This window comes from Podarcis filfolensis, assembly GCF_964270895.1.
Source record: "Podarcis filfolensis genome assembly, chromosome: 5".
NCBI lineage: Eukaryota > Metazoa > Chordata > Lepidosauria > Squamata > Lacertidae > Podarcis > Podarcis filfolensis.
Genome location: NC_139608.1, coordinates 5,610,513 through 5,625,314, shown reverse-complemented (window position 1 = coordinate 5,625,314; position 14,802 = coordinate 5,610,513). Strand labels below are relative to the sequence as shown.

The window sequence follows — 14,802 nt, the reverse complement described above, 5'->3', positions numbered from 1 at the left end:
CCTTCTAAAAAGTGTGAAGGAAGCGTTGGCTACCGTATAGGAGGGAAACGGGGAAATCTGCTCATTTTGGTTTCTCTGTTTCTTATTTTTCCAGTTGTAAGTTTCAGTTCTCCACATTTCTGGATTGGTTTGATTTTTTAAAACAGTCCTTGTAAAAACTCACCAGCAAATGTCCTCAGTTAAACACGTGTTTCTATGCAATTCTGCCTAATCTTTCTGGTATGCTATTTTCACTTACGTTGAATTTTATGCATACTTTGTTTTATTTATTCATTGTGTTTATATCCAGCTTTTTTCAAGGAACTCAAGGCAGTGTGCCTGGTTCTCCCTGCCTCATTCAGTCCCCCCAATAACCCTGAGAGATAGGTTGGGCTGATTGGCAGTGACTGGCCCCAGATCACCCAGTGAACTTCATGACTGAGTTGGAATTTGAGCCCTGGACCTCCAGCTCCTACTCCAACACTCTAACCACTACACCTTAGTATATGCATTTTTGCAAAATTTGGAGAGGTGTGAATTTCCAGGGATGGTTGTACTTCGCTTCACATCCTGTTTTGGAAATTGCAAATTACATAGCACTGCTTTTAAACGTGAACAGAATCAGATTTCTCCCACATCTCCCTAGTCTGCCCAGTGCGGAAGCAGCTGAAGACAACTGAATGAGCATTCTTACTATTGCCTTGGCAGCTGTTTTAGCAATTGTACACAAACAGACGCATGCACACACACAAGGAGTCTTGCAGCAGGAAGATTAATTGCTGCACAAAGTTTTTCATCAGAAACATGTGGCCTCAAGTGCCACAATAAATCCGCTGGTCTTCCAAGTGCCATAATAAGACACCTTTTTCTTGTATTTGCAATTCCTTTGGTTATAATTCCAAAACAATTTTCTAAATTTATGCTTTGGTTCTCAGTCTAATCTCTGGGAGTAGAAGGGCGTATGAGATGGGAAAGGCCTGTGTGGAAGGAACTTGGTCAAGGCAGAAGGGAACTGGGTATACAGAAAGGAAGAGCTGGAGGCAGAGTTTCATCACCATTTGTTTTATCTTTAGAAGGTGTGAAGAACGAAATGCATCCCTGGAAAAGCTACAGCATGCGTAGGCAAACTAAGGCCCAGGGGCCGGATCTGGCCCAATCGCCTTCTAAATCCAGCCCGCAGACGGTCCAGGAATCAGCATGTTTTTACATAAGTAGAATGTGTCCTTTCTGGGTTATTTGTGGGGCATAGGAATTCGTTCATTATTTTTTCAAAATATAGTCCGTCCGTCCCCCCACAAGGTCTGAGGGACAGTGGACCAGCCCCCTGCTGAAAAAGTTTGCTGACCCCTGAGCTACAGGCATAAATCCCAGGCCACAGAAGCAATTTGTTGGCAACTGATAATATCAGCATGCATGTAGTCAGGTGCCATTGGCTACAGGCTGGTTTTATGACTCAATTTGCTTCTATTAATTTACTGTTGAATCTCACTAATTGATGTGTTCATAGAACTGACTGGTTTTAAATGTTTAGGTGTTTGAATGTTTTTTGTGTGATTGTTCATGTTGAATGTTTGAATGCAACTCAGCTTGCAGAAGAGGGGTTCTGCGTGGGATAAAACAGACAGTGGACTCAGCTGTAAAGAAACAGCTATTTGAATGTGCTATAAACATGCAATACCAGATGGTGCCAGAGAGCAGGAAATTTTAAAATGCAATTTTCCATAGAGATTTTTTTAATTTTGTTATAACAATCTAATTTCTGACTTATTTATAGTGGGGGGTTTTTCTGTGTCTAGATCCACCCTATAATAGGGCCTCCCGGATTATCTCTGTATCTTTAACCTCTTGAACTGACCTATCTATCTCTTTGATTCCAGACCGATATGCCTTAGTTTGCATAAGGTTTGACAACTTCTTTCTCATCATCCTCATTGCTATTCATCATTATTAATATTATTTCTCTGGCACTAGCTGTCTGTCATTTCCCTGGGCCCCTACAAAGCTGCACTTCAAAACAGTTATTTGGTTCAGTTATTTGATACCAATAAAATAGATGTCATTTGTGACCTGTGCTCAGTTACTCAGTGGAATATACCCCTCAGATCTGGGTTGCAGAGAGATGCATGAAGAGCTTTGGCTTTTTGTTAAAATGTTTTTTAAAGAGGCTCAGGACAGTGCCATAAGCTTGGTAAAAACTTATACTGCCTGCCATGAATCAAATTTATGCCAAAGGACTTATGTCTGCTATATACGCACTATTGTAGGAATGCTATGTTACATCCTCATATCATGGCTGGCTGGACAACATAGCCCTGGCAGGAATACCCAGCCCAGTGAAAACCAGTTGCCACAGGGAAAGACCTCACCTGGCCCTAAAATACTGCTCTCAGTGGGAAACAAGGTTGTTACTTGCACATCTCTTTTGACTATTTAAATGATAGGTTCCCAAAACAAAAATGAGGGAAAAGTCACTCAAGTAGGTTGCCTGTTTAAGTAGTAGATGTTTCAGTGATTATTGTAAAAAGGAAAGGGGGGGCATTTTGTTTGAATTGTGTGAAAGTTTCATTGTTTCTGTTCTCAGTTTTAATAATTGCATCTGATGTTGGTGGATACTGTGATTATTTGCAGTTTCCTGAGACTGTAATGTACAGTGGTACCTTGGGTTACATACGCTTCAGGTTACAGACTCCTCTAACCCAGAAATAGTATCTCGGGTTAAGAACTTTGCTTCAGGATGAGAACAGAAATCCTGCAGCGGCGGCAGCAGGAGGCCCTATTAGCTAAAGTGGTGCTTCAGGTTAATAACAGACCTCCAGAACGAATAAAGTTCTTAACCCGAGGTACCACTGTATTTCTTTGTCTTCCAGTAAAGTGTTGTTGTTTAGTCGTTTAATTGTGTCCGACTCTTCGTGACCCCATGGACCAAAGCACGCCAGGCACTTCTATCTTCTCCAGTAGAGTAGGTTAGATAAATCAGATATTATTATTATTATTATTATTATTATTATTATTATTATTCCATTGCTTTCCAAACGAAAAGTGACCAATGAGTCCATAAAGTACACAAAACGTAAAAGCTGTTAAAAGCAAATGCACCAAGAAAGTATGACAAAAGACAGATTTTTTTACCCAAGAAGTGCTCATCCAACCATACTTTTTACAGCTGCAGTTGATGCACCAGGTAAAGATCAACCAAATGTGTCAGCTGTCATCTTTAAATTAATTTGTAACTTTAATCGCTCCTAGACTTATCTGACGTATTCAGGCGAGGGAGGATTTTTATAAACTTTCCATAAAACAAGTTTCCGAACATGTTACGACGCAGTAAAAGTGCCTGCCTGGAGCTGTTCAGAGACAGGATCTGAAATTGGGGGGGGGGGGAGGCCCTGAAATTCAGGCACAGCAAACGAGAGTCACTCACACCCACGGGACAGAGCGCAAGGCGCCCGACTTGTGCCTCTCTGCAACTCAGAGTCATGGAAATGCGGGCACTAAGTTCTATCTTCCTCCTCTTCCTCTTCTGCCTCCTGATTGTCCAGTTTGTGAAGCTGCAATGGAGAAAACGACAATTCCCTCCAGGACCAACGCCTCTCCCCTTTATCGGATGCCTATGGCAGCTGAGGTTTTTCAACGTCACTCGTGAGAGCCTGACCAAGGTATCTATTTCCCAGCAGTTTGATTGGCCGACAGGATAGAGGAACGGGCAATAGCAAAGGGAGCTTAATGGCCAGTGGGTTGATAAGAGGAGATTGATAGGAGAAGGGTGGTCAAGCTCAGTGGTCAAGCATCCGTTGTTCATGCAGATGGTCCTTGGTTCAATCCCCAGCATCTGATGGTAGTCTTCTCTCTCCAAAACCCTAAAAATCACCTGCAGGCCACTATGGACAAGTCACTGGATGCACCAATAGTCTGACTCATCTTAGGGCTTCTTCTGATGCTCTAGGCTTTGGAACTTTGGATATACTAAAGTCTTGTTTGTCAAATGATTTTTTTTAATACTGGGGTCTCTGTGGCCACAGCCCCCTCATTTTCAAATTAGGGTATTGGCTGTCTCTAGGATTATTACTTTGGGTGGGTTGGTTGGCCAGTGTGCTCTGTTAGAAGTCTCTGCGTTTTAAAATTTGGAAATTTAGAAACGAATTCTTGCTGCAGCGCATCGTAAAACCAATTATACCTTCTGGATTCATGCTCAAGTTGGAATTCTGTATTCTTTATCTGTCAGAAGAAGGCTGATCAATCAAAACATGTCTGATACTGGCTTTGCACAATGTTTGTTTTCATGAGATTCTGCATGTTATTTCCAGTTTGTCAGTGGCATAGCATATGAAGATGAATCTGTTGGCCATTAGGCTAGGATACTGATTTTATTAAGTTAGAATCTTAAAGTTATATTGTGCATGCCATAGATTTATATTTTACATATAGGCTACCTTGACTTTTCTTTCTATCCATAAAGTCCATAAAGTATGTTTAGCCTGGAAAAGAGGACAGTGAGAGGAGATATGATAGCTATCTTCAAATATATTAAGGGCTGTCACACGGAGGAGGGAGGAAGCTTGTTTTCTCCTGCTCTGGAGGGCAGGACTTGAACCAATGGCTTCAAGTTACAAGAAAGGAGATTCTGACTAAACGTTTGGAAAAAAACTTTCAGACAGTGAGCGCTGTTCAGCAGTGGAACAGTCTCCCACAAGAGGTGGTGGGCTCTCCTTCCTTGGAGGTTTTTGAACAGAGGTTGGATGGCCATCTGTCATAGATGGCTTAGCTGAGAGTCCTGCATTGTAGGGGGTTGGACTAGATGACCCCTTGGGTCCCTTCCAGCTCTAAGATTCTATGATTCTACTGCATGCAAAAATAGGGTTATTAGGAGAAATTCCCTCTAAAAAGCTGAGTGATTTTTCATGAGGATTCAAAAGCAAAATTTCAAATTGCTGCAGAAATGTGGAGGGTTGCATTTAAGACTGAGAAAGTGAGAAACTGAGAGATGCCCAAACTCTCAGATTCACCCATCACTGTCTGCCACTGAGATTCAGCCCATCTCCTCTTTGGAGCCGATTGCAATGTGAAGCAATCAGCAAGGTTTATCGAGCCCCTTGTGAGCCACTGTACGTGGCTCTGACGGCTTTAGAAGGTTGCAAGGAGGGCAAAGTGGCCTCACTCTCCCCAGGGAGCCCTGCCAGGCACCAACCTTGCCATTGTTTAGTCACCAAGCAAAGACCTCTTTGTTTTCCTGGCCAGCGATATAATACTGTATTGCTGTTTTTAATGTGTTCAGATGGTTTTGTTATGGCATTACTAGGCACTTCGCTGCAACCCCCCCCCCAAAAAAACTTTGGAGCTTTTAAAATTGGGAAGCGATGCATGAATTTAATGAACTTAGCCCAACCCAAAACTAAGAACAGAATTGCTCAAAGGTTGGGTGTGGTTTTTATTTGCCTGAGCTTCCCTGGTGTTTTCCTACAGGTGGCAAAATCCTACGGGGACATCTATACTGTATGGTTTGGTCCTCACCCTGTGGTAGTTCTGGATGGGTTCCAAGCTGTGAAAGACGGTCTCACCACCCACCCAGAAGATGTAGTTGGCCGGCCAGTAGTCCCGTTTTTTAGAGCTCTGGCAAACAATAAAGGTAAGGCTGTTTGTCTCGCTTGCGTAGGAATCACAGGGTCATGTTGTTCCCATAACACAATTGAAGGAGTGGCTCTGTGGTTTTAGTGGCGTTCCTCTTTAGTAGACTTTGGTTATAAAGAGCTCAAAAACCTATTGCTTATGAAATCAACTGGCTGCTTCACACGGTTCAAATCTTGACTTAGCAAGACCCCACAAGCTCCTCAGCTTCCAGAGAGAGGGGCTTGCAGCTCCTCCCAGATCCCTTTTGCATTATATTTGGGAAACTGTTTTGCAAAGATTTCCACCCAAATACTGATGAATTTTCACAAGCACTTAATTCTGATCCCCTCCTACAAATTGATGCTCAAGGCAGTTTATGGCATGAAATATCATGTATGATCATGACAGAATTAGCCATAAACAATAAATAAAATGTATTTTGCATAAATCATAAGATATAAAACAAAGATACAAAAAGAAATCAATAAGAGCAACGACCCGCCCTCCCACACCCAAGCAATATCCCAGCTCAAGTGTCTGTTTACCAGCTTCAGTTTTTGTAGCTGGAGTCAGTCCATCCATCCATCCATCTGTCAGTCCTTCAGGGCTCTGCCCTCCCAGCACAGATGGAAGAATGTCTTCCAGGGCTCACAGCCAATATGCTCTTTGGCCTCTTTAGCAGCCTCAGCTTTTGTAGCTGGAGTCAGGGTCTATGCTAGTCAAAGTCCTGGCATTGGAAACAGGGCTTTGGTGGCAACCTCCTAGCATAATTTCGAAGGGTTTGGATTCTGTGCTCTGAATGCAAATAATGGGTCACTGCAGCAGTCCACAGCTGACTTTCAATGCCTCCAGGTATCTTGCTGTCAACGGGCAGTACATGGAAGCACCAGAGGAAGTTCTCGCTGATGACTCTGAAGACATTGGGGCTGGGGAAGAGGACGTTGGAGTACCAGATCCAAGATGAAGCTTATCACCTGGTGGAGAACCTTAGGAGCACTAAAGGTACGGCACAGCTCAGGGTTGGAGGGAGAATGTGCCCTTTAATTTATTTTCCAGTCCAGAACCCTGTTTTCTTCTTATGCTCTCATTAATTTCAGCAAGCTAAATCTAAGAGCAACCTCAGGAAGTTTTAAGGTTCCTCTTAGTTTTGATTGCATCTTAGATGGAACATGCATTTATTCACGTTTTATGTCTGTGCTAATAGGCATCTGATTTGACCAATGGTTGCAAGCCATAAATACTGATTGCACTGGATTCCAGTTTTAGCCTGCTTTCTTCTCCTGTTCTCAAAGAGGAGATGAAAACACCAAACAAAATACCTTTGGCTGGAGACCAAGGGAAAACCAGCAGGTTTTTGGAATCGTGCAGCCAAGATTTTTTTTCTCTCCAAACCTTGTATGAAGAACTGCAATAGATACTTGCAGTGCTTAAAAAAAAATGTTTAGGGGCACTCTCATTTTCCTTTTCATATTGAAATACTGCCCCTCAATGAGGCCAAATTTAGATTCACAAAATGTTTAGGGCAGGGGTTGGCAAGGTTTACCTTGCCTGGGCCGGTTCACTCCAGCAGAAATCCCTCCATGAGCCGGATCGCGCATGTGGCCACGATTTCTGGGATCTGTGTCTGTGCAGATGCAATTTCTGGCACTGTGGAAACGAGTCCCCGTGCTGCGCTGCGCCGGTTTAGCACAGCACGTGGAGACTTGCTGAGTGGGTGGCTCGGTTTGGGGGTGGCTCATGGGTCAGTTAAACAACCCCCGTGGGCTGCTTGTGACCCATGGGCCTTAGGTTGCCTACTCCTGGTTTAGGGATATGCGTACCCCTGCATTCCCCCAGAAAAAAAAGCACTGGATACTTGCATTTATTGCAATTATAGCCAAGCTTCCTTCCAAGGACCTCAAGGCAGGATACACTGATCTTCCTTACCACCAACCATTTTTACCTTCACAACAACCCTGTGAGGTAGGTTAGGGTGAGAGAGAGTGATATATGAAAGTCAACCAGTGAGCTTCAAGGCTGAGAAGGTGTGTGAGTCTGGATCTTTTAAATCTTAGTTTCATACTCTAACTGCTGCCCCTTGCTGGCTCTTCAGATCTGCACCCTGGGTTGGCTGAGTGCAGAGGCCATGGCTGATTCCTCAGATTAAACCAGAAAAGTGTCCCCATGTCTCTGTTGCCACTTTACTCAATGAGAGAATTTCAGCATCAAAATATTTTGGTCTTGCAAGGCAATTAAGGTATCCCAGGAATCAAACGATGCTGCTTCACATTGAAATAATAAGCATGGGTGAGATAAGAACTTCTTGATATCTCAGACTTGTAGCATGAAAGAAACGCTTCTCTTTTACTTCTGAATTTAAGTTTTCTACAGTTCTGAAATCACACCACGGCCCACACTGGGGCTTTTCTTCTGAAGCATCTCCCACACCACCTGTTGCCAACACACACTTTGGCTATTTTTGTTTATGGTTACATCTCACCCAAAAATAGTATATTTATTAAGACCAGCCAAAAAAATTACAAAATAGCCAGCTGTGTAGGAATTATCTTGGGGTCAGATCCTGCATTCCTGGTTGACTGTTTTGTAACTTTTGGGCTGGCTTATTGAGTTGTTTTTGTTTTTATTATGTATTTTGTGTATATTGTGATTTTGTGGTGTAGCTACCCTGAGACCTGCAAGTATAGGTCGGTATACAAATTCAATTAATTAATTATGTCATGGATTTTTGTGTTTTTATCTTGTAAACTGCTCTGTGATGCTTGGATGAAAGGCTGTATAGAAATTTAATCAACAACAACAATAATAATGGATAACAACAAATAAATTTTCCTAAAGCAGCCCCCCCCCTGCCCTGGACAAAAACCAAACAAAAAACAACTTATCCAACAACAGGAAGCAAAGTGTGGTGGAAATAGGAAGAAACTAAAAGATGGAGTTCTTACAAATTAGGCATATATTTGGCAAGGCAATCTTTCAGGTGCCAAGTTGTTAAGGGCTTTATATATTAACGGAAACAACTTGATCTTGGCTGGGTAGCAAATCAGCAGCCATTGCAGGTCTCTGAGCACAGATGTCATATGCTGACAAGGCCTCGCTCCTGGTAGCAATTGTGTTGCAGCATTCATGCGTTGAAATAACCAGTGCATGAACTGCCTTTGGCCAAGCTTTCCCAGTCCAGGAACAGTCATAACTGACATACTCATTTCAGTTGGTAAAAGGCATTTCTAGCCACGACAACTATCTGAGCCTCCCGTGACCAAGCTGGATCCAGAAGCTCGCTGGGACTCATGGGAATTGTAGTCCCAAACATCTGGAGGACACCAGGGGGGCAAATGTTGGTTGTCGTTTCTTCTGCTACATTGACAGGGTTGGTTCACAAATGGGCACTTGATGATTCCATTTGCAGGGAAACCCATGAATCCGTCCTTCGCTCTGACCCTCGCCGTTTCCAACGTGATTTGCGCCGTGGTGTTTGGGCATCGCTTCTCTACTGAGGACAAAAAATTTCACGAGCTCCTGGAAGCAATGGAGGCCATATTCAAATTTGCAGGCAGTCTCGGTCATAACGTAAGCAAGTTGCTATTTTGCTTTGCTTTTCAATATTTCCTTTCCCGAAAGGAACAGCAGTAAAAGGTTTCACTTTCGCTAGACAGTTTGTGGTGAGGGAAGAATTTCCTTAGAAAATAAATGCAATCATATTTATTATGATATTTAACAATTACAGTATCCCCCAACAATTATGATAATTAAGTTTGAAGGAAGGCCCAAGGAGTCAAAAAAGTTTTTTTTTTTTTTAAAAAATGCATGTAAGTGAACTTGAAGATGAGCTAGAAATCTTTCAAAGTTCTACCCCAAACCAAACTTGATTCCTGTTCTGTTCACACGTCAATTATGGGAAGTATTTTCTGGTGCAGTTCAGAAATTATTGAACTATTTCATACCCTTCAAGTGTCCTGATAAAATCGGGACATCCCACTTTTTCTCATGAGAGCATGCTGCCCATTGTGGGCACCGCAATCTCAGGGCCACACTCTCGCATGGGTCACATGACTTCCCCTGGAAGACCTGCACCCGGTTTTTCGCCTCAATGTGTTGGAGGGTATCCTATTTCAGCCTACTACCTAAAAGGCGGATGTGGGTGGCACTGTGGTCTAAACCACTGAGCCTTGGGCTTGCTGATCGGAAGGTCGGCAGTTCGAATCCCCGCGATGGGTTGAGCTCCCGTTGCTCGGTTCCTGCTCCTGCCCACCTAGCAGTCCGAAAGCACGTCAAAGTACAAGTAGATAAATAGGTACCGCTCCAGTGGGAAGGTAAACGGTGTTTCCGTGCGCTGCTCTGGTTCGCCAGAAGCAGCTTAGTCATGCTGGCCACATGACCTGGAAGCTGTCTGCGGACAAACGCCGGCTCCCTCGGCCTTTAGAGCAAGATGAATGCCGCAACCCCAGAGTCGTCCGCGACTGGACCTAACGGCCAGGGGTACCTTTACCTTTACCTAAAAGGCCTTCTGAAGCAGCTAGGCCTCAACCAGCCCTATAGTTGAAAGAGTGTGGCAGGCCTCTCTAGGGAGGGATTTCCACTGAAGGCTCAGCTCCTCGTAGCTGTCACCTAAGCCTCTTCAGGGCTTTCCCAGATGACCTGAACATTGCTTGGGAAGGTTCTTATAGAGATAAGCGATCCCATGGTTGCCTTGGACATGAAGAAGCTGCCTCACACTGAGTCAGACCTCGGTTCCAGCTAGTATTGTCCACACCGACTCTCCAGGGTTGCAGATGTGGAGACATTGCCAGACCTACCTGGAGATGACAAGGATTGAACCTGTCTCCTTCTGTGCACAGGACAGGTGCTCTAATACTGAGCAGCGACTTTCTCCGCACCTCCATCTGTTCATGTCTCTTTCCCCAGATTTATAATGTCATGCCCTGGCTTATGAAGTGTATCCCAGGGCCTCACAAGAAGGCCTTGACCGCCCGAGACTTTGTGTGTTCGTTCATAAGGAAGGAGATCAACAAGCACCAGATTGCAGGACTCCCAGATGACCCTCAAGATTTCATTTATAGTTACCTTGCTCAGATAGAGAAAGTAAGTAGCTGCTTTGTTCATGACCAGAACTGCTCAGGATGTGCTGTCCTCATCCTCTTCTCCATAATTTGGGCAATTGCTCCATCCCCAATTAGAATTTGTATTTTTCTTCCTGCTGGGAAATGCTCCATTATGAATGTTTAGCTGCAAGCCCTTGAAAATTTACAGCTGCAAGGGTGACATTAGGTGTGTCCATTTTTCTATTTCTTCTCTTCTGCAGACGAAAGACCAGCCCAAACCAGCCTACGATGAAAGTAACATGATCCAGTGTATATTTGACCTCTTCTTGGGTGGAACAGAGACATCCAGCACCACTCTCTACTGGGGAGTTCTGTATATGGTGCTTTATCCAGACATCCAAGGTGAGATGATGTAACGCTGCACCACTTTCGAATTGTGCAAATGATGTTCAACTGCTGCGTCTTCTGAATGATGTGGAAGAAAGCAAAATGTTGTCTTTCATGCCAACCAACTGTTGTGTTGAGATGAATTTGCTAAAAAGTTTTGCATGCGCTTTTTTTTGTGTGTAAATAAATGTGTTTGGATTCCACTCAGCGAACATCCAGAAGGAGATCGACGCGATTGTGGCTCCCGATCAAATGATCAGCGGCGAGGATCGCAAGAAGCTGCCCTACACCAACGCCGTGGTCCATGAGGTCCAGCGCTTCAGCAACATCATCGCGGTTGGGTTGCCCAGGTTATGTGTGAAGGACACCATGATTCGACAGTTTACCATTAAGAGGGTAAGTGAACCTCCACTGCCCACATCCCCTGCTTCCTTCAAATGTCTAAGAACACGTTGCAGAGGTGTATCAGATACCACTTTTAGTTCTACCATCGAAAGAAAGCTGGCCATGTTTTCTTCTTGGGCAGGAAATGACATTCTGCCCACTGTACATCTAAATCACATGTTTTCCCCCAGAGAATCAAGGGAACTGTAGTTTACCCACAATGAAGCTACAGCCCCCCCCTGCACCCTCAATAAACTGCAGTGCGCAGAATTCTGTGGGGGAAGCCATCTTCTCTAAATGTGCTGTACAAGTATGGTGTCCACACAGCCTTTGTGTCTTTCCCCATTGCAGAAGATGTTGCACCATCCCTGAGAGGTGAAGATGCTCAGAGCATTATCTCTGGCCAACAAGAAGCCAATTGAGTCTCTCTTTGCCAGAGCCCTCTGCTTCTCCAGTTTGGTAGCGAATCATGCAATTATTTGAGAGAGGGGCTTTACTGAACTGAGAGCTGAGAGTATGATCTGCTTCCCTGGAGCAAGGCAGGACTGAATCTCTGACTCTTTCTTTCCAGGGCACCATGATCTTTCCAAACATGGCTTCTGCCTTGTATGATCCCAACGAATGGGCGACGCCTGAAAGCTTCAACCCCAACCACTTCCTTGACAAGGACGGAAATTTTGTTTGTCCAGAAGCCTTCATTCCATTTTCTTTAGGTAGATGAAAAGGCTGGAGACAAAATCTTGGTGGTTTCCTTGAGGGTTTTGCTTTGCATTGTTGGGAGTTGAAAGACATAGTAGCACACCTAAGGCTGCCCAAGGAGTATATGAAGAACATAAGAGCTTTGCTTGATCAGGCCAATGGCCCATCTAGTCCAGCATTCTGTTCTCACAGTAGCCAACCAGACGCCTGTGAGATGCCTTCAAGCAGTGAGGCGTTCTCAAAGTAAAGGAAGGATTGAACTCTGATTAATAAGAATACACACAGAGGCTTGAACCAGCAAGACTCTGGGAAGGGTGCGTATAATAATCTCTCCCTCCACCCTCCGGCCCAGGTCGTTTTATACACAAAAGAACTTTTTACAGAGTGTTCGTAAGAACCAATCAGATTTCTTCTGAGCATTTCAACAAACCCCACGTGGGAACAAAGTTAAACTACCAAAACTAATTAAGCACACGTGTTTCTGGGGTAAACAAAACAGAACTACAAAGGAGTGCATTTGGCAACCCCGGGAGGTGATAAACAAGCAATATACATGATAAGAAGGCCGGCCAGGAGGACAGCGATCATTATCACCTTTATGTGAAACCTGTTTCCTGGCCCTAAGATTAACATCCTAAGATTAACATATCAGAAAAGAAACTTCCCACTGTCTTTGATGTCCCAGGATGCCTGCCTGGCGAAGCAACTGGGCTGTGTATGTGACTTGTCAAGAAAGAGAAATGGAACAGGGATGCAGAGATGTGGATTGATCAAGAATCATATCAAAATAGTTCAAACCCAGTCAACGCAATGCTTTCATTGCTGACACAGATGGCTTACTCTATATTTGTTATAATTCCTCATAGCAATCCCACCTGATCACTACAAAGCAGGATTCAAACACAAGAGCCCTGTCCTCTTCCATAGTTTCCAGCAACTGGTATTCAGAAGCATTGCTGCCTCTCCAGCTGTGGAGACAAGCTATCATGGCCAGTAGGAATACATATTTTCTTAGGAGGGGCTCATTTTCATAGAAACACAGGGGGCTGCCTTGTCTACCCTGGCAGTGTCTTTCCAGGGTTTCAGATGTGGGGAAGGGAAGGAGGATCTTCTAAGCCAGGCATAGGCAAACTTGGCCCTCTAGATGTTTTGCGACTACAACTCCCATCATCCCTAGCTAACAGGACCAGTGGTCAGGGATGCTGGGAGTTGTAGTCCCAAAACATCTGGAGGGCCGAGTTTGCCTATGCCTGTTCTAAGCCATTCCTGGAGATGTTCCACCACTGGCTCAGGTCAGCAGATTTCCCCATGGGAATCCAGTTTGCCCCTCTAGGCTCCCAATGCATCTTCGTGCCCTGGGATGAGCCTGAAATCTCCACATTAATGAGCACTTAACCTCAGGCCCTCAGCAGCAGAGGGTGGTGGGGTTTTGTGTCAATACTGAGCAAAAGGGTTGTGAAAGATCTAGATACAGTGGTACCGTGGGTTACATACGCTTCAGGTTACATACGCTTCAGGTTACAGACCCCGCTAACCCAGAAATAGTACCTCGGGTCAAGAACTTTGCTTCAGGATGAGAACAGAAATCGTGCTCCGGCGGTGCGGCGGCAGTGGCAGGCCCTATTAGCTAAAGTGGTGCTTCAGGTTAAGAACAGTTTCAGGTTAAGAACGGACTTCCGGAACGAATTAAGTACTTAACCCGAGGTACCACTGTACTATTTTTCTGAGAAAGGTATGCCCTGCTTTTCAACTTAAGAGTTCTCCAAATGGCAATGGATGTAAATTTATTGGCACCTAGTTGGCCACTGTGAGAACAGACTAGATGGGTTTCCCATTTTCCTGATCCAACAGCGGAGCTCTCCTTATGTCCTTACGCTGCACAGCCTGACTTCATCTCTCTCCTTCTCCTACAGGGCAGCGAGTGTGCTTGGGAGATCACCTGGCTAAGACGGAGATGTTTCTTTTCTTCTCCAACCTCCTGCAAGCGTTCACTTTCCACTTGGCGGAAGGGTCAAAAGATGTCAACACAGAACCTATTTTGGGGGGCACTTTGCAGCCTCACTACTTTGAGATCTGCGCTATCCCTCGATAGACCCGGCGTCTCATGTCTCTTTGGAAATCTGCTTAGGAAAAGTTGCAAGGTGGAAACATGCTGTGCTGTTAACCCAAGGCCGCCAACTTCTGGTGTGGGGTTGCGTAGCTTCTTCAGAGTCCTGAGAATCAAAACTTTTGTCGTGAGACAAGGAATAAGTTTCTAGACCTCCTGACTGCAAAGGAAAAGCCTGAAAATACACAACAATACCTGTGAATAAGGTCTGAGTGCAGTGGATCCCAAAGTGGGCAATATCACCCCACAGGGGCAGGGGCATTACTGGAGGGGGCAGCTAAGAGACTTTGAAAAGCTGGGGTCACTGGGTCAAGTTCATCCGTTTTGTAGAATTAATTAGATGAAACATTTTAAACTGGATTTTGAATAAATGTGAAGTTAATTGTTACTATTTTGAATTTTATTGTGTTATTATCTTCCTTTAAAAAAATTTTTTTAATTAAATTTTCCATTTTAACAATTCAATCAAATCACATTAAATATTCCAAATTAAAAAAATACATATCATATAGTCCAAATATTCCACCAAATTATAAATTTTTATTGGGGCTTCCCATGCTTCAGGTTTGGTGGGGCTCTGATCATCTTATATCTCTACTGCCT

At 44.1% G+C, this 14,802-nt stretch overlaps 1 protein-coding gene across 1 annotated transcript; it reads left to right on the top strand.

The window, feature by feature from the left end:
- The first annotated feature begins 3,357 nt into the window (after positions 1–3,357).
- Positions 3,358–14,568, top strand: LOC310762210 (cytochrome P450 2J4-like). The gene is made up of 9 exons (XM_083612904.1): positions 3,358–3,635; positions 5,440–5,602; positions 6,436–6,585; positions 8,990–9,150; positions 10,486–10,662; positions 10,883–11,024; positions 11,218–11,405; positions 11,965–12,106; positions 14,006–14,568. Exons 1-9 carry the CDS (start codon positions 3,456–3,458, stop codon positions 14,182–14,184), a joined length of 1,482 nt encoding a protein of 493 aa, XP_083469030.1. The 5' UTR covers positions 3,358–3,455; the 3' UTR covers positions 14,185–14,568.
- The last annotated feature ends 234 nt before the right edge of the window (positions 14,569–14,802 follow it).

Bases quoted from the DNA above. Each gene is read 5' to 3' on its own strand.
- LOC310762210 (XM_083612904.1), top strand. From the start codon at position 3,456: ATGGAAATGCGGGCACTAAGTTCTATCTTCCTCCTCTTCCTCTTCTGC. The intron at 9,151-10,485 runs GTAAGCAAGTTG...CTCTTTCCCCAG, and splicing joins CAGGCAGTCTCGGTCATAAC to ATTTATAATGTCATGCCCTG. The intron at 10,663-10,882 runs GTAAGTAGCTGC...TCTCTTCTGCAG, and splicing joins ACCTTGCTCAGATAGAGAAA to ACGAAAGACCAGCCCAAACC.